The sequence below is a fragment of the Malaclemys terrapin genome, chromosome 9, assembly GCF_027887155.1.
Source record: "Malaclemys terrapin pileata isolate rMalTer1 chromosome 9, rMalTer1.hap1, whole genome shotgun sequence".
Lineage (NCBI taxonomy): Eukaryota > Metazoa > Chordata > Testudines > Emydidae > Malaclemys > Malaclemys terrapin.
The window spans coordinates 26,247,827-26,268,201 of NC_071513.1; the positions used below are offsets into that span (position 1 = coordinate 26,247,827).

The following is a 20,375-nucleotide window of genomic DNA, read 5'->3' on the forward strand; positions in this document are numbered from 1 at the left end:
ATACTGTTTTGAGTTCTGGTAACACTATCTCAGGAAAGATATGGCAGTAACAAAAGAAAGTTCAATGAAGGGAGATAAAATAGAGGCACAGAGGCACTTCCATATAAAAAAAATGAAAAGAGTGCGACTGTTTAGTTGAGATGAGATGAGAACATGGTAGAGGCATAAATCTATTGACTGGTATGCAAAAGGTAAGTAAAACACTCATGTTTATCTTCTCTCATAATACAAGAGCAAGGGGACACTCAATGAAATTGAAAGGCAACAAATGAGAAGCAATACTTTACACAATGAACAATTACCCTGTGAAACTTTGTCACAAGATGAAGGACAAGAGTTTGGAATCTACTAAACGAGAATTAGAATTTACCTGCCTACTGGGAATATATCCACATTTACATAAGACAATTTTAAAAGTTAGGGAAAAGAAATCTCCATGTTTCAAGGCATTAACAAACCAGTAGCTGAAGGGTTTGAACAAACTTTTTCTATGGATAAGTCATTCCGTAAATGAACTATGCAGTTTTGAGTACCTTTCTCTGAAGTGACTAGTGGCAGTATACCAGACTAGAAGGGCCACTGGTCTGATCTGGTATGGCAGTTCTATGTTGCTATCCAAAGGAGCAAGATTAACAACTGAGAAACAATACAGCCTATCACGAAACTAGCACACAAATTAGAAGCTTGAGAACAGCCAAATATCCTGCAGAAGCAAGCACCCCTAAATAGTAGTAACAGGAATTTTCCAAATACATGGCTAAGAGATGCACATTCTAAATCAGCAATCGTTGCAAGCGATAAAGAGTGAATTTCTCACAACACATTTCAAAATTATGTAATCAAATGGTTAATTTTTTTCAAACCCATGTATAAACTATGACAGGATATCTGTAGCAAAAGTGATGAACAAAACATTAGGAAAAAAGTTTGAATTTGACGAGTTTTTTCTTTATGATATATAAAGCCTGAAAGGATTTTTGTTTTCAAGCAAAAAATGATTTTCTGGGTTTATATTAGAAATTGAGGTCTTGTCTGCTCTGGAAGACAGTGATGATGTATGGAAAACTAGCAAAAAATCACATCAGTCTCTCTCAAAGTTGAGCAACTGACAAAACAGATTTTTAGTCAGGGGGTACAAACTGTTTTAATACCACTTGAATTTCAATGACTAACTGAAATTTTGGAGAAAGAATCTTTGCGGAAGATTCAACACTCTTCCATTTCAATTAAGTCATTTGAGGTTATAATAAATATGCTTCCAGATTCTCCCAAGAGGTACTCCAGTGCAAAACCATGGAACACCAGACTTGATATTCCCAATATCTCTAAACTAAAAAAATCTAAAAAAACAATTGAAAACCTTTCAGGCCTTCTCTATAAATCCTAAAAAGGCAAAGAAAAAAATAAAATAAAAAGACTTAAATTAAGTAACTGCAAGAGACCTTACTCCTGGGGGAATTCTGCACCAAAAAATATAAAATTCTGCATATTTTAAAATTTGTCAAAATAACACAATATAATCATGCCAGTTTCAATTATTTTGGTAGTTTATTTCAAAATACCTGTCAGCACGTATGTCTGTAACAATGCAGACAACAAAAAAGACTCAGGAATTATTTTTTTTTTGGACAGATTCCTTACTGGGCATTTTGATACAGAACTCTGAGTAATAATTAATTTAAACTACAATACAGAAATGTATTTCCTGCATCCCTCAGAAGCAGTGGGGAAGTCACGGGGTAACAGAGAAACTGAGAGAGAGGAAGTAATTGCTGGGCAGGAGCCTGTGTATGAACTAGGAGTGCTACTGCCTGTGGGTGGGAAAAGTATGGAACAGGGTTTTTTGGAGAAGGGGAAGGAAGGGAGGGATTATTAGGGAGCCACCCCCATGCAGACCTTGGCTGAGCTCTAGTCTCTCCGATTCAGTCAGGCACATCTGCCCCATCCCCGAGTGTCCCTGCACTCCTCCCCTCCATCCCCATGTGTCCCTGAAACCCTGCTCAGCCACTTCTCCTCCCCCATTCCCATGTGTCCCCGCACCCCCATTCCCATTGAACCCCTGGGATCACCCCACTAGCTCCTGTGCCCCTGCCCCAGTCTGTCATCCCCCCGACTAACCTCTCTGAACCCCAGTCTGCTTGACTCTCCAGCAGCCCTGTGTGCTCCACTCTGTCTGTCCCCTCATATCCCAAGCCACCTCACTTGGCCACACGAGCAGGGCACTGTGAGGAAGACAGCCTCTCCCCTGCCCTCTCTGCAGCTGGCTGAGCCAGCTGCCCTCTCTTCTGGCACTACAAAAGCCCCTGGTGGGTGAAAGGTGTAATTGCAGTGCCTTCCTGGAAGAATGTATTTTCTTTGGGGAAAAATTTCTGTGTGGGACATGAATTCTGTGCATATGCAGTGGTGTACAATTCCCCCTCAGTCCCCAGGAGTAAGACCTGTAAGATACTTTAGGTATTTCTGTCAAAAAGTGTACATGACAAAAGTAGCCAGCTACTACTTACCTCCCATTTCTGAATCTGCTGATGGGCTTGCTCTTGTTTTTCCTATTTGTTTTTGCTTTATTAGCCCGCATGCTGCTTGCTGTCCCTTTCCATTTCCATATCCATTCTGAACATTTGTATTGGAAGAATTGTGAACTCTATGCGGTGAAGAAGGAGGGCTGTTAAGTTTATTATTAGTATGCCCACTAGCTTGTTTCTCCTTAAGTCTTTTCTTCAGATGTTCTTGCATTTTGACAGTCCTTTCATCTCGCTGAATAAAATTTGTCCTTCCATGGGAACGAGATTCTAAAAGACAACAACATTTGTATGTTTTATTCAGTACAATTTACTTAGCTGGCAATTGAGAAACACTCTGGAAGTTATTTTTTTTAACTGCAACATAGCCAGGCGTTGAAAAATCTTGCAAATTCAAAGTAAGTGTAAAGTGCAATGCTATCTAACTGAGTCTGTAGGAGGACAGATCTGGTGCTGCTCATAGCTGTGACAAACTGCACCCAAGTGAAGACCAAAGTCTTGACAATTTTCACACTGTTACTCAGATGGGTGTGGGCACCAGAGGAACTGATAAGAATTTCACGCTGAGGACTGGCAGGGGCTTCCTATAGTTCCAGGCAATACACTCAGTGTTTTAGGATCATTTGTGTCTAAATAACAGAGGTAGTGTAAAAGTAGGCAGCTCAAAGTTTATTTTGGTTTTATACTACAGTAGAACCTCAGAGTTATGAACACCTCAGGAATGGAGGTTGTTTGTAACTCTGAAATGTTTGCAACGCTGAACAAAACGTTAGTTATGGCTGTTCTTTCAAAAGTTCACATCTGAACACTGACTTAATACAGCTTTGAAACTTTACTAGGATGAAGAAAAATGCTGGTTTCCCTTTATTTTTTTGGTAGTTTACGTTTAATACAATACTGTACTGTATTTGCCTTTTTGGGATCTCAGCTGCTGCCTGATTGTGTATTTCCGGTTCCAAATGAGGTGTGTGGCTGACTGGTAAGTTCATAATTCTGCTGTTCATAATGCTGAGGTTCTACTGTATTGCTAATTTTGCTCATATTTGTTTTAATGTAGCCCTTGCCTTTAATTTATGACCATTTACCTTTCTCGTTGTATTTAATCCATACCCAGTGAGTTACAGTTATGAACCATAACCTTTTTACTATTTTTAAATCCTCTTTCAGCTTTTTAAAACTTTTCCTATTTTCTCTGTTTTTAATCCTTCATATTTCCAATAGTTAAATCTTTCCTTTTTGCTAGTCTTTACCTAATATCCCCTACCTACAAAACTATGCCTCTTGATTAGAGCTGTCCTCCTTCCTATGACATAGCAGTGCAAACAGCAGAAGTAACATTTTCAAGATTAAGGATCCTAAGGGACTTAATCATTTTTGAAAATCAGATTTAGGTGTTTTTTTTTTAAATTTCCCTAGGCTTTTCTCCCCAAGAAGTTGCCACCACTACTATCAATGATCAAGCTCCCCACACATTATGACAGTGAGTACTCTTGCATAGCCCCATCGTGTTAAATATCCTCTTTTCTATTATTGCTCATAAAAGGAGAGCTATGTAAACCTGCTAGGTTACAAAAGGTTATGTCAGTAGGCTCTTTAACTGAGTGTGTTCACAAGTAACTTTTCAATGTGTATAGCTACTCCCGCCACGCTCAACTTGGAGGACCAGTTGTGTGTGCCAAGGTTTTTTAATTTTTTTATTTAAGCCATACCTGACTTTGTTAAGAAAAAAAAAATCCCTGAATAAAATCTTCCCATAACATAAAAGCAGTTGAAAATTTCCTCAAACTTCCCAAAAAATTCACCTTTGGGCTGAGATCAAGTATGAAGAGTTTCAACATCAGCAGAAACTTTTTCAGAAAGTTAGAAGCAATTTCTAAAATGGTATCATTGAATCTGCAGTAGCGAAGACTAAGATTTAAAGGTATTAAAGATATTAAATCTAAAATATAAGACATTAGAAATTTTACTTACCGTAGAATTTTTCTACATTGCTATCCACCCGAAAGACAGAATTAAAATAAATTTAGTTTACTCTGTGAGCCTGCACATCCATAACACCTTTCATTTGAGGATTTCCAAACACTTTAATGAATTTAGGCATACAACATCCCTCCAAGGCAAATATTTCCCCCACTTACAAATAGAGAAACTAAGGTTTGAAGAGGCTACGGCCTGCACCCATAAAGCTTGAGCTAGGCACCTAGGTTCCCTATACTATGAAGGGGGAAGAGACAGGCACCTAAGAACGGGATCCACAAAAGCCAGCACGCTAGGCAGAGGGCAACCTAAGCTAGCCATTCAGAAATTCTTACCAAGAGAGATGTTTCTTAAGCACTGCCCTCTCATGGAGTTCAGTACCCTTAGCCTAGGCTGCAGGGAGGCGCCTACCTCTCCTTAGAAACCACAGCCAGGAACCCTTGTCCTGGAGCCAGACTGCTTAGGCTCCTGCCTAACACCACAAAATGACCAGGTGGGGAGGGACACCTGCTTATAACCCAAGGGTTAGGGTACTCACCTGGGATGTGGGAGACCCTGGTTCAATTACCCCTTCTGCCTGAAGGGAAGGGATTTCCCACCTGTCAAGCCATTGCCCTAACCACTGGACTATAGAGTGATTCTGTTGCTGTATCTGGCCCAATTAATATTTGATTATTTTAATTAAATTGGAATGGCTTTAACATTAGAATATCCCATAATCTCTCAAAATCCCCCCCAGCCATTGTGTGTGGAGTTAGGTCAGAGCACCCTTACTGGATCAAGTCCTGCAGGCCTTACTTCTCTCTCCCCGGTTTAAGGATTGCTCTAGGACTTTGGTGTGAGACAGGCATCCAGATGTCTGCCTGAGGCAGCAGTGTGCTTGCCCAGAGGAAAAAAGTTAGGTAACCAGGGAACTTCTACAGTGGAAGTGTAGGTTCTGAGTTTGGACACCTACAGGGCTAGGCGACAGCTGAGTGAGGGTTTTGTACATTGCATTGGTACCTAAATCTGGGCTTGAGGTGCCTAAGTCCCTTTGTGGTTTTAGCGCTAAGTGACTTATCCAAGGTCACACAGTAAGTTTGACAGAATGGCAAACAGAACGCAGGTTATGCCTCTTTGTCAGTGAAAGCACAGTATTAGCAAGTCTTACCTTGTTCTTGATAAACATGTGTTGGTGGAGGAGGCTGGTGAATGAACTGCGGTGGCATTTCTCCTGTCCCTGGAACTGGAGAGTACACTGGATGAGGTGGGTGAGGAAGCAAAGCAGGGTGAGGATGCATGTAATGTGGCACATGTGGTGGAGGGGGATGCATGGAAGGATGGAATTCAGACGAATGTGGTAATACCACCACCTTACGAACTCCATTTTCTTCTACCATCTGTGATACAATGTAAAATACAGAAAAAGTCAGTAAAATTTTTTTTTGTATAATCTACATTCCTTAACGTTTAAGGTTAGATTCTAGCTTAAAATAATTGATACTCAGAACCAGATACTTGTATTGCTTTGGGAGAAAAAACCCCACTGTGATGGGCCTCAATAAATTCAAACTCTTCTGCAAGAAGTCCCAAATTTCTGAGTGCGCCCATTTAAAAAAAAAAAAAAAAAAAGCTGAGTCTGGCAGAGAAGTAAGTAACCCAGAAAATATCCACAACATATTCCTGGTTACAAGTAAACTTGAACTGACCGTAAGTGCCATCCCTACTTCTTTCAACAACTATGCCGAAAGTGACATATGACCTGCCTTAGGTCTTGTCTAGACTAGGATAAAGAGATGTGATAGCACTTTAGCTAACATAAAACTAACTAATGGTGTAGACAATGCAGCATATACTTTAACATATGTTAATCTGGTTGATCTGAAATCTTGGCTCCCCTTAGGATCTAATTTGTCTGGCTTAGCACATGCTGAAGTACATATACTGCCTTGCCTATGCCACACTTAAAATGTGCATGTGTTAGTTAACACACCATTGAATGCTAATTTAGGCCAGAATTTGGGATGAAACAAGGATTTTAGGAGAGCACATATATAAGCAGGAACAGAAAGAAGAACTCAAAGGACTATATCAGACAACTAGAACCAACTGTGAAATAAGCAATGCCCTATCCTGCTGGATCTTCAGGCCATCTGCCAGAGACAAGCATAGGCTAAAATTTGGGATTTATCCACAGGGAAAGATCCTAGCTGATAATGGATGCAGAACACCTACAGCCTTCCTGTGGTATCTGGAGGTAAATGAATCCAGTATCTCTTAGGCTTGGTCCACACTGGGGAGGGGGATCGATCTAGGAAATGCAACTTCAGCTACGAGAATAGCGTAGCTGAAGTCGACGTTTCCTAGATCGAATTAAGTTTACTTACTGCGGGTCCACGCGGCTCAGGCAAGCTCCCCCGTCGACAGCGCTTCCTCCTCTCGGCGAGCAGGAGTTCCGCAGTCGACGGGGCAGCGCTTCTGGGATCAATTTATCGCATCCAGATGAGACACGATAAATCGATCCCAGAAGATCGATCTCTACCCGCCGAATCAGGGGGGTAGTGTAGACCAAGCCTTAGACTCCACGGAAATATTATCCAAGGGACTAAACTTTTCAGTATCCACTCTTCTGGTTGGTCCAAAGGCCTCTGGAATTATTACTGTCACAAGAATTGTAAAGTTCTTTTCCCACCATCAAAAACAAGATATCACTGATTCTAGATTAAGATTGCATCTAGTCAAAAGTTAAAGGGATAATGACGTGTGTCTCCTGAAACCCCACTCAAGTCAAAGAACAATCAACTACCTTCCTTTCCCCTCTTTCCCCACTAGCTGCTGAGTGATATGACAGAAGAGACACTAGATGACAGAATATATGTTCTGATGAAAGAGGCAAAACAGGTACTTGAGAAGTAACCAGAATTCAGTAGAATAAGCAGAGGACTTAAACTGGTTTAAAATTAAATTTGTCTGTAACCTCATCCCCTCTGACTGCCCCCTCCAATCATTGTTACACATCAAAAATTTAGATTACAAAACACTGGTGCTATGAAATAATAACGTATTGATTATCAATGGACGCAAGGAGAAAAGCCCACACGAGACGTACACTGGCAAAGACAAAATTGAGACATTAACTGATTTGCTTCTTATATACAGTCCTCAAAGTAAATCATACAAAATTAACACTGCTTTTAAAACACCAATAATTTCTAACTAAACCATATTACTAGAAGTATGTAACACTCATGCACTTGTAGACATTTGCACATTACATATTAACCTAAAGAACTCAATGTGCTAGTTTGTAAACCTCTCTCAAATTCTAAGCCCTGCACAAAATTAAATTAAGTTGCTCCTTTTAACACCTTTAATGCTTGAGAAGGAATTAAATACATCAATATTACTGTAAAAAATTTTATACAGTTAAAGCAGTTTCACAAAGAGGACCGTATGTTTTATCCTGCTAATTCTATCAAGATCCTCTACTAGAAGGGCTGGCTATAAGAAGCCATCATAGCATTTCATAGTTAGCTAAGCAGAAATTGTGGCTGTAGAGTTGTTACTTATGCCAAAAATATTTTGAAAGGTTCCTCAGTAAAAGATAAAGCAAACTGACCAAGTAAAAGAAAAGTATTTTTTCAAGAGAACAAGAATGTGTCAACTCATGGATTATTACGACAAAAGTCTGCTGTAATGTGACCCCTAAATCAGTTGTAATTATATTGCCATTTGATTATTAGGATTTTTTGGAAAAAATATAGATTACCTTCTTCAATTTAAAAGAACATAATGAAAAAAACTTGTCTTTTGTGTATTGAATTTTTGTTTTAAAAATTTTCTCTAGAAATAAGTTTTCTACATCAATGAACTAAGTATATTCACTAAAGCTAAATAAATCTAAAAGTCATGGCAAAGTTTCATGGATCCATTGAACCTAATTAGGAAAACACTCAGTTTGACAAAGGAGATTAATGGATACAATAAGGGTTTCAGCTACAATTTTATAGTTTGGTGTTGATACAAGTCAAGACCTATTATTCCAGTATTTCATTCTACTAATGTAGAGACCAACATTACCACCATGTGTTTACTCTCGTACATCTTTGAGAACTGAAAGTTGAGCCCTCATTTTTACTGGGCTGAGAAAAAGGTTTTAAAACCCCCAATTTTGTTTTAAATTTGGTTTCTACCATTCTTTAGGCCTTCCACGGTGGCCACCCAAATCAGCTTAGCTGGACAGTATTTAAATACTATTTCCATAACATTCACACTCCACTAGAGTCAAGGCATCAGCTCCTAGACTATAGAGAAGTTTTTAATCTCAGACATTACTTTTTGGTCCAAATATACTAATTTAATGACACTAAACAAGGAATTTTAGTTCTGAAAGATTTAGAATAATGAACATTCACCAGATTTTTTTTTTTAATCAATCATCACCATCAGTAAAGTTTTGGGTCTCAGCAAACAGAATCCTCTTTACATCTGATAATTTTTGCTAAAGTGTAACTATTATATTGAAGTGTTAAGAGGATAACTGTTGATAAAGAGAAAGATTTTGAAATCCTTTGAGAGTTACTATAAAAGTGCAGAAGACAACCTGAGAAGATCTAGGGAGTATTTACATTGGCCAGGAAAAGAAAAACAAAAACAAAAAACCCCCCCACAAGGATGAGAGGATGACATTATATCAGACTGATATAAAAAGATAATATAGGAGATAGAAGTCTCATTTATCCGCACTATGGTTAGCTCAAGTTTAAATATTAGTGCTGCAAACAAAGTGCTTCAGCTATATTCCAGAGGGATCCCCTCAAGGAAAAGCAGAGCATGTTTATTAAGTCTTTTGACTCTTTGTAGTCTAGTGCCTATTGTGATTGTTTACATCACCTGGAAATCTATTACCACCTAGAACTAGGACTGAAGCAGACTCATGGCATGGGGACAGACAGGCCTCGTAGAACTAAAAGATAACCGCCTCATAACAATGGACAGATCCCATATCGCAATCATTCTACATGGCTGCAGCTTTTGTCAGAGTCAGTCACAAGATAGTACTGACCTGCTTACATCACTTAGCTGAACTAGACAATTGCAGTACGATTGTTTTGATAATTCCTTTCCAGACAGACCCATAGAACTGATGGGAAACTACTTGCTCTCCAAAGCCCTCACTAGTGTAATCCCAGAGCGAGCTATCTTGTCCTACATAAGAGCTCTTGGAGAGGTGGTAAGCAACATGCAGGGCCGGCACCAGGCACCCAAGCACATGCGGCGGGGGGGAGCGCGGCGTGGCATTCCGCGGGGGGGGGGAGGCGGGGCTCCGCTTGCGCGGGGCTCGGCGAGGGGGCGGCGCGGGCGCAGCGCTGGAGGGGGGTTCCGGCGGCGCTCGGTGGGTGGTGGGGGTGGGCTCCGGGGGCGCGGCGCTTGGCGGGGGGGGGCAGCGTGGGACTCGGCGGGGGGGGTTCCGGCGCGCGGCGCTTGGTGGGGGTGCGGGGCAGGCGCGGCGCTGGAGGGGGGTTCTGGCGGCGCTCAGCAGGGGGCACGGGGTTCCGGCAGCGCTCGGCTGGGGGGGCGGCGCTTTTTTGCTGCCCCAAGCAGCAAAAAAAAGCTAGAACCGGCCCTGGCAACATGGATTTCATTGGCAACAATACATTGATGACATCAAGCTTTATATAGTTCCCTACAGGTGCCAATATCAGACCCCCCAATGCCTACAAGAGATAAGAATTTGGATGAAGAATGGCTGGCTCAAACTAAACGTGGGCAAGACCAAAATCATGTTGGTTGGGAGAGGCAAAAGTTGTGAAGACCAAGCTGAAACAAACACTGAACTCCCCCTCCCATCTAGTTTCTCCCACTGACCCCCAATTAAATCTGTTATGTAACACCTTGGAGTCCTATCAGACTAATCATTAATCCGAGATGACAATGTAGCAATAGTATAAAAGAAATGCCTTCCTCTCCACCTTTAATTTATGAGAGGAATAGATGAAGTCTCCTACAAGAATCTGGTCAGTGAACCACTCATTCACAATTTCCTAGAAACAGAAAACGAATCTACTATATCTTGATCTAAAGGTTTAATTAATGCAGATACACAATCGAAAGCATATGACTCTTCTACCTATAACCACTGCTAGCTCCCAAGTCACTTGCATCATCAGTGTAAGTTTGTTTCTGATTTTTCAAAGCCATCCACCTATGGTCAACCCATGACCCAAGGCTGCTCTGGGATAATGCAGTTAACAGGTAATGTCCTAAGTTTTGTTATCTAGTCTGGAGGTGATGCATAAATTATGTTTCAGAGTTAGTGTTTCACTTGAGGGAGTCTGGCAATGGAATGAGCTCCAAAAGGAGATTCAATTAATTTAAAACCAGACTACCAATTTTTGAATATGCTTCAAAATTTCTCTTTTTAATCAAACTTTTTCACATATCTGGAGAGCTTTAATACTTAAACATACAAACAAAAATCCACATACTCTAAAGAACTTGCTAGAATCTGGGAAGGGCAAAGAACAGATTTCTCTATGATTTAAATCAGAGATGGGCAAACAACGGCCCGGGGGCTGCATCCGGCCCTCCAGACGTTTTAATCCGATCCTCAAGCTCCCACTGGGGAGTGGGGTCCGGGGCTTGCCCTGCTCCGGCACTCCAGCCGGGAAGTTGGGTCGGGGACTTGCGCTGCTCCACATGGCTCTTGGAAGCAGCGGCATGTCCCCACTCCGGCTCCTACACCTAGGGGCAGCCAGGGGGCTCCGCACGCTGCCCCCGCAGCTCCCATTGGCTGGGAACCACGGCCAATGGGAACTGCAGGGGCGGCGGCTGCGGAGGGAGCAGCGTGCAGAGCTGCCTGGCCACGCCTCCGTGTAGGAGCTGGATGGGGGACATGTTGCTGCTTCTCGGAGCTGCTTGAGATAAGCACTGCCTGGAGCATGTACCCCTAACCCCCTCCCATGCCCCAACCCCCTGTCCCAGCCCTTATCCCCCTCCTACCCTTGAACCCCTCGGTCCCAGCACAGAGCACGTCCTGCACCCCCAATCCCTCATCCCCTGCCCCATCTCAAAGCTCGCACCCCCAGCTGGAGCCCTCACCCTCATCCTTTCCCACTTCAACCCCCAATTTTGTGAGCATTCATGGCCCACCATACAATTTCCATACCCAGATGTGGCCCTCGGGCCAAAATGTTTGCCCACCCCGATTTAGATTATGGACCTAAATTATCTGTGCTGGGATTAGATACTACAGTGAGAGGTGCTATAGGAAACTAAGATTTTTCACATGTCAACACAGATCCCAAACAGTCAGATTATAACTACTTTGGTAATGACTGACCTGGGAGTAAATCAAATCTGTGGCCTAAAGGGTGAAAGGCTCTATATTCCACTACATATATCCATGATCATACAACTGGAATGTCTTGCAGCAACTTTCATGTTACTGGGTAGTGGCAGCACTTGTGGAATATGACTATCAACCTCATCAATCAGACTGGTATTTAAAGAAAACTCTGCAACTTATATTGGCAGCAGGAAAACCTAACGTAAGAAAAATATTGCTAAGGTTTTCAAAGCCATTAAAGGGAGCTAGACAGGCAATTCCCATTTGTACTGGAATTGGATACTCAAGTCAATAGCCATTTTTGAAAATCTCAGCCTATGTGCACAAATCAGACACCCGATATACTAGATCTGTCTTGTGAAGGAGACCATGAGTTCTACAGTTATTAAACAGCTTTAGAAATTGTCTTTCATTTTTATTAGGGATGTGATAAGCAGCAACTTCCGATGCAAAAGCACAAACAACAGTAAATTAATTCTTACCTGAGATACATAGCCAGGAGGTACAAATATTGGAGGCACAGAACCATTTGGTGACACCATGGGAACATGTGCTGGACCTGAAAAGGAAAAAAGTGTAAGATGTAAAAGTGTTAGCACTTTTTACCACAGTGAGTATTCCAAATTTTATACAGTCAGAAATCTCCCCACTCCTCCCCCCTTTTATTTGGTTGCCTAAAGGTAAGCACTCATTCATTTAAAAAAACATGGCTAAGTTACTTAGGCTGCAAATCCATATTTATGCAACCATCTTTAGGTAACTGAATTTAAAAACGACTTGAAAATTAGGAAAACTGTAAGCAAATCTTAGTGTGTACTTTTTCCATTAAAAAAAATTAATGAAATGCTGAGAGAAATGAAGAGAGACTAAACAAACTTTATGGGCAAACATTCTGAGAGGTGAAAATAGGCATTGCAACTGTGGAAGTATTCTGCAATATAATATAATCATATGAAGCACATTTTGAAACCATGCTTAAATCTGCAGACTTGCCATTGCTACTATGGAAGAAGCTCTTCATAACTACATGGATATTAGTATTTACTCCTTAATAGCAACAGACTACAAATACCACAGTGTTGCACAGAGATTTTGCCATACAATACCCATTAAAGTAATGTGGAATTAGGTAGCTAAAACCTCAGTAAATTGAAGTGTTAAAATCCTGACAAGATCATTACAAGTCAATAGTGTTATCTCATTAAGACAAGTTTCAAATTGACTTGCACTATATTTTATAACCAGCAAAGTTTGCTAAGATGTAATACATCCAAGATATTTAACTTTCTTCAAGCTTAACATTTATCTTCCAGTTGATTCCTATTCATGCTTACACTACAGACTGAACAGATTCATTCACTGTATGACAGAAAACATGTAAACATACCTATGACTATGTAGTGGAAGTCTTATGGCAGTAGTTTTATGAAGAATCTTTTAAATATTTTTTTTCCCTGTTTAACACATTTGATTGAACTCAGTGGAATTTTCTTTTACCTTGGATACACTGGATATGTCCATCTTCAGTTCTAATTGTGAAAGTTTCTCCTGGGTTTACCTGTACAAGTATAACCTGAAAACAAAAAAACCTGTAATTTCAATAAACGTCATTTAAAATATTTTAGAGATTAAAAAAAAACAAAAAAAACCTTTCCTTTCCAGTCTCGTCTTACAAAATTTCTTACAGAAGCAAAGAGGGCAAGTTTAGAAATACTGATAATGTGGGCTGAATTCCCATCAGTCTCAATAAATTAATTACATAGTTATCCTTTATTCTGAAACATTCAAAATTGTTCTGATAATATCTACCAGTCATTTCTTCACTAGTTACAGTTGAAAGGTAAGCTATACTTTACTTTTCTTTGTCAACTTTGTTTTCCATAAAATTTCCCTTTTTTTACTTAAATACCACCACCACATTATCTAAAAAATAAATACTTTATCCAAAGTGAATACATTTTGCTTTACAGACTTCTCTATGACACCGCCTCAACGATCTCAGAATTAGATTGACAAGATCGGGTATCTAGAGAGAATATTTATAAAAGAGGTTTTACCCAGGAGAATATTTTAATCAAGTTTCCATACTGGAAATAGGTTAAAATATAGTTTGACAATGAGTTCTCCAAAGACCAATTAATTTTTCTTCATAAAATTATTTCTGAACTTGGTCATTAACATTTTCCATGCCTTCTCTTTTTGAGGATGCGAAGCCTATAATTTTCCTAGACATATTCAACCTACTTAAAATTTTGCTTTATAATCAAATAGATATCATGTATTGACTGTTGTATCTGACTGTTTGAAAGAGATAAAGCCTCTGGTTGTAGTCGGTGTCAGTCTTATTTCTGAAGACAAAACCCTGGTGCATTATATTTTATATTGAAAATATAATTAATCCATTCTTTGTACCACTTTACTGCAATAAAATAAATTAAAAATTGCCTTAAGCTTTAAGTTAATTCTCAGTTTGTTTTTACAATTGTGTGTTTGGCTCTGTGGCTTGTAAGAGCTTCTCTTTGGAGGAGCTGCAGCAGAAGGGATGGGGACAGCAAGTTACGCACTCAGACAGTGGAAACGTGACAATTATTTATTACAACCTTTTGATCAGATGTGTAGGGACAGGAAATGTTGCCAAGTTAACACTACCACCGCTGTAAAGTAAATACAGACCCTCCAATTCATACAAAAAGGCTTCTATGTTCCTCCCAAAACAAAACTCTAGAAGACTAATTTCCTAGCTTTTGACACAAAATTAATATTGATTAAGTAAGCTAAATCTTAAAGGATAAAACAAATACATTTAACCCAGGATTAACAAACAAGGTTTTAGTCAGTTCAAAATGAAGACGTGTCAGATTTTTGCCTGTGCTGCTAAGTGTCATGATCAAAGTTGTTCTAATTAACAGTCCAATGAATTACACATAAAATTTTAAGTGCCTGGCTTGTTTGTATGCAAAGACTACTCAATTTAAAACCTGAGGGAGCTCACTGAGGATTACTTGTCCTATTTTCTACTTTGTGTTTGCCTTTTTCACCCTATTGTAAAGATTAACAATGTCAGAACTATTAAGAAAGGGATAGAAAATGAGACCGAAAATATCATAATACCACCACATAAATCCTTGGTATGCCCACAGCTTGAATACCGTGTCCAGTTCTGGTTGCCTCATCTCAAGAAGGATATAGCGGAACTGGAAAAGGTTCAGAGAAGGGCAATAAAGATGATCAAGATTATGGAACAGCTTCCATACGAGGAGAGTTAGGGCTGTTCAGTTTAGAAAAGAGGTAACTAAAGGGGGGGAACTGATAGATGTCTATAAAACCATGAATGATGTGGATAAAGTGAATAGAAAACTTATTTATCCTTTCCCACAACACAAAAACCAGAGATCACCTGATGAAGTTAGTAGGTAGAAGGTTTAATACAAACAAGAGGAAGCACTTTTTCACACAATGCACAATTAACCTGTGGAACGCTCTGCCATGGGATGTTGTGATGGCCAAAAGTATAACTGGATTAAAAAAAAAAGAACTAGCTAAATTCATGGATGATAGGTCCATCCATGACTATTAGTCAAACATCAGAAATGCAACCCCATATCTCTGACTGCCAGAAGACAGGAGTAGATCAATCCAACTGCCCTGTTCTGTACACTCCTCCTGAAGCTCTGGTACTATCCACTGTCATACAGTATAAGGGGCTTAATGGACCATTGGTCTGATCCAATATTGTAGTTATGTCATGTAATACAGAAAAACCTCACTACACTAAAAAACTCAGTGAATTTACTTTATATATTGGTGGTTTTTATATGGACATTTAATTTTTGCCTCCTTTAAAGAATGATGGAAAGCAAAAAGACTTCAGGAATTATTTACTGCTGACAATTTAAACCATGTATTATAATGAAGTTTTGCCTGTGGTTCAACCTACATTTTCAGTGGGTTATAGGAGCAGAGTATATATAGCCTAACCACAAGAGAATGCTAGGTTTACGATGGCTAAAACCACAGAGATCCTAAACACTGTCTATATAAAATGGTTCAAATAGTTAAATCCCCAATGTCTGCCATGAGGCATATTAGGAAGGCAGAAAAGCCACAGCAGAATTCATTAGAGTGCTCTACCAGCTACACACCTCACACACTGTGCAGTAACCCACCTTGAACCTCTCATTTCTTAAAAGGCATACATGGATTTACAGACTCTTGCTGTGCAACGTAAGTAAGCTTATTAGAATTTGATTTTTTTAAAAAGAGTTTTGGATAATATCTATGTTTATTTTTAACCTTTTATTTTTATCCATTTAAATTTTCAGTTTGCACAAAATTATGGGTTTTACACATTCCCCCCCCCCATTTTACTGATGTACATTTTCACAGTTATGGGAAACTGTGAAGGAGCAAGCAATAGGGGAGACTGAAAATAATTTAAAAGATTCAAAAAGTTAAAGATTTATAACCGTTTATAGTCATTAAAACAAATAGTCTACATCACAAGTCAATATCCTTAAATCAAACTCTCAAGTTCAAGTAGATTTATTACTTTGTCTAATTGTAAATTTAAATAATCATCTATTCAAGTATTTTTTCATTAGGTTGAGAGTGTCTGAAAAACATCAACATTTACCATTTAAAACCTAATAATTCCAAGCCTAAATATAAGGTAAGCAGATACTGGTGCAGGTTGTCTCGAGATATTTGGGTGGCCCGTCCAATGATGTGATCTACTTCTCTGGTTGAGTGTCTTTATTTGGTGATGGTGATTTTGAGTGTGTTACGGTGTATATCCCAGACTTTCTCCTCCGAGTACACTCTGTGGTCTCTGAATGCCTGGCTGTAGATATCAAATTTCTTGGTGTGTTTGGTGTGGTAAGTGGATCTATGAAGGTAGGTAAGGTGATCAGTGGGTTTCTTATATATAGTTGTCTGTAGGGTTCCATTGTTGAAGCAGATCGTGATGTCCAGGAAGTTGTTGCTAGTGTGGGAGTGTTCCAGAGAGAGTTTAATGGATGGATGGTGGTTGCTGAAGTTGTGGTGGAAATCTATGAGGGGGATGAAGTCATCTGTCCAGAGGATGAAAACATCATCAACGTATCTCAGCTACATCATTGGTTTTATGATCCATTACAGAAAGTAATTTGGAGATTTAAATTTTAATTGCAACAAGCATTGTTTTGATTAGTTGACTATTAATGATTTAAACAATTTCAACCATGGCCTATTCAGATGTAAAGGGGGGGGGGGGGGGAATCATTCCTACTCTATGGCTAGTTTAGGGTTACCATATCTATTAAATAAAAAAAGAGGACCCTCCAAGGGCCCTGGCCCCACCCATTTCCCCACCCCAACTCCGCCCCTTCCCCGCCCTAATTCCACCCCCTCCTCCCTCCCACTCCCAGCCACGCGGAAAGGGCTGCTCGAGCGCTACCGGCTTCACGGTTTGCCGGGCAGCTCCCAGACCCTGCACCCCCGGCCGGCGCTCTCCCAGCGCAGCTGGAGCCTGGGAGGGGAAGCGCCCAGCCGGGGGCGCAGGGTCTGGAGGCTGCCCGGCAAACCGTAAAGCCGGTAGCGCTTGGGTTTCGGGCAGCCCCCTTGTCTCCGGACCCTGCGCCCCCAGCCGGGCACTTCCCCTCCTGGGCTCCGGCGGCGCAGGGTCCGGAGGCATGGGGGCTGCCCAAAGCCCGTAGCGCTCGGCTCTTAAACAGAGCCGAAGAGTCGGGGAGGAGCAGAGCCGCCGCGGCTGGAGGCTCTGCTCCTCCCCGACTCTTCGGCTCTGTTTAAGAGCCGAGCTGCCCCAGTGCTACCGGCTTCGGGCAGCCCCCATGCCTCCAGACCCTGCGCCGCTGGAGCCCGGGAGGGGAAGTGCCCGGCCGGCGGCTGGGGTCCGGAGGCAAGGGGGCTGCCTGAAGCCCATAGCGCTCGGGTAGCTCGGCTCTTAAACAGAGCCGAAGAGTCAGGGAAGGAGCAGAGCCGCCATTTTCCCGGACATGTTCGGCTTTTTGGCAATTCCCCCCGGACGGGGGTTTGAGTGCCGAAAAGCCGGACATGTCCGGGAAAAAGAGGACATATGGTAACCCTAGGCTAGTTTCATATGCATAACAGTTCGGATGCTGAAGTGTAGTTAAACCTTCTGACAGATGACGACAACTGAGTTAGAGATTGGCCTGGGCTGCAAAGTTTGCCTCTAAATTTAAAGTTTGAGGTGGTGTTCTTTTGAAGAGATTATGCTATAAATAAAGAGAACTGTGGGCTCATAGGTCACAGCTGAAACTGAAATCAATGCTAATAACTCACACAGTAACTTTATAACAACCTCTCCATGACACTGTACGCTAATATTCGAGGAAGCATACAGAAAGGTGTCACTGAACTTATAGAATTAGCTACAGAAAATTCCTCATTCTCAGAAGAAGTCCAGACATGTAGGACTTCGGAAATATCTAATTGCCTTGTTAACAATCATTCTGCCAAATGCTGCAACAGCCCAACACTGTGCCATATGTTATTTTAATGTTTGTGTGTAAAATGGCATATTGTCTTCAAAATTTTCAGAAGTGCAATCACCTCTGCTGCTCAAAGTGAAAGCGCATTGCAAAATTAGTTGTTTAAGTGAATTTAGAGCTTTACCACAGTTAAAAAGAATTTTCCCCAGTGAGTGCCTTTCTCCAACTCTACACTCTCTAGATGGATGATGTCTGCCCTCTTAAGCCTTCCATGCAGAGGGAATGAATATCAGGATTCTAAAACCCCAAGTCCTTACAACACAAATCTGTGAAGCTCTAAGTAGTATAATCTGCTCTCATTTGCATCAGTTATTATGGGAAAAGGAAGAAGATAGTGTCCGGAGAACCACTATAAAATGTTAAAATATTAGCTTAAGATTCTTTGCAGGATACAGCACTCAGTTTTCCCATTCACTTTTCAAAACAAGTGGCTGCCAGGAACACCTTCAGAATAAGTTTTTTGATATCCTACACAGAGAGAGGATTATGACAGTATTCAGGATTAAATTAAACTGCTTTCTATATACCAAGTGCTTTCAGGAACCTGGGATAATCCATGCAGCAGGTCCCACAAGGACACACTTCTCTGTAGGGTCCAATCACTGCAGATCAGACTTTTAATAACTAGCATTCTGCCTCTTGCCTAGCCCAGTTTAAGAAACACCAGATGTCAGTTGCTGCTGGAATAAACACTAGTTTTGCCACATTATCCAAAAAATATTTTCCTCCCAAATATAGTGCAGATGCTAAATAAGTCATTGCTAAAACAACTCTGTCTGAGAATCCATTCTTGAGGTTCGCCCACATAATGGCTATGATGTAAAAGCATGCCAGATCTTAAAAAGTCAGACAGTCAGCAAGTCCTCCAAAATGGACAAATGGAATGAAACTTCCTTTAGTTTCAGGTACCATGGGTACCTCAAGTAGTGAGAAGCAGAGATGAAGTTCCCCAATGATCTGATTTTTTTTTTATAACAACTCTGTAGATCAAGTTAAAACTCCAGCTGGATGAAGCTCTTGAATCTACCCAAGTTCTTTATTTTCCTGATGGCTCGATGCTGCATGAAGACTCTGGGCTGAGGAAAATGGCGGCCACAAATTAGGGAAGAATGACAGCAACTACAGCTTTTATAGCAGTAGGGTTTCTCTGCAACACCCGGCCCCACCTTTCTTTTTGCCTCAGGGATCGCTACATAATTTAAGACATGACGCTGGGCTGCTTTAAATCCAATAATGATGGCATCTCTGTTTTAGGATTCCTGTAGGAAATTGCTGTGCAAGCTGTGCCTCTGGCTCCTCTTCTCCATATACACTCTTTTGGGGTGAGCTCATCCACTGAGAGCTTCAACTACGAACTTTGTGTTGATAACTCGCATCTATCTTCCTTCTATCCAATCCTATCTCTCTGCTTCCTTCTGAATAGCTTGCTGTCAACTTGAACTTAACATGGCACAAATGGAACAAGTTATTCCTCCTCCAAAACATTTCCCACTCTCTCCTATTCACTACTGCTGAAACAACCACTATCCTACAAGTCACAAGGCCAGAGCTGGGTAATTATCTTTGTCTCCTCTATTCTTCACAGTCAGGCTGTGTTCAAATCATGTCATTCGTTTCTTCCTTTCAGCACCTCCAAGATCCCACTCTTCCCTGCTCAGACAGCAAATGGTCTCATCTAGGTCCTCAGCATCTCTCACTTTAATTACTGCAGCCTCCCTTTCTTGGTGGTCTTCCTGACACCCAAATTGGTCACCAACTTTAATTTGCTATTTTCCTGGTGTAACATGATGCATCAGCTATTTGAATATTCTCTCACCTGGTGAGTGTCTAGAACAGGGGTAGGCAACCTATGGCACGGGTGCCGAAGGCGGCACGCGAGCTGATTTTCAGTGGCAGTCACACTGCCCAGGTCCTGGCCACCAGTCTGGCGGGGCTCTGCATTTTAATTTAATTTTAAATGAAGCTTTAAAAGCCTTATTTACTTTACATACAACAATAGTTTAGTTATAGATTATAGACTTATAGAAAGAGACCTTCTAAAAA

At 40.9% G+C, this 20,375-nt stretch overlaps 1 protein-coding gene across 5 annotated transcripts in view; it reads right to left on the reverse strand.

Annotated features, from left to right (window-relative positions):
* LOC128842882 (fibronectin type-III domain-containing protein 3a-like) overlaps window positions 1-20,375 on the reverse strand; it is a 77,247-nt gene that overhangs the window by 29,596 nt on the left and 27,276 nt on the right. For all 5 annotated transcript variants that reach the window (XM_054039142.1, XM_054039145.1, XM_054039141.1 and 2 more), the window contains exons 3-6: window positions 13,321-13,396; window positions 12,306-12,382; window positions 5,647-5,875; window positions 2,505-2,789 (exon numbers count right to left, since the gene is read on the reverse strand). In XM_054039142.1, coding sequence (XP_053895117.1) covers window positions 2,505-2,789; window positions 5,647-5,875; window positions 12,306-12,382; window positions 13,321-13,396 — 667 coding nt within the window. The remainder of the gene's footprint in view (window positions 1-2,504; window positions 2,790-5,646; window positions 5,876-12,305; window positions 12,383-13,320; window positions 13,397-20,375) is intronic.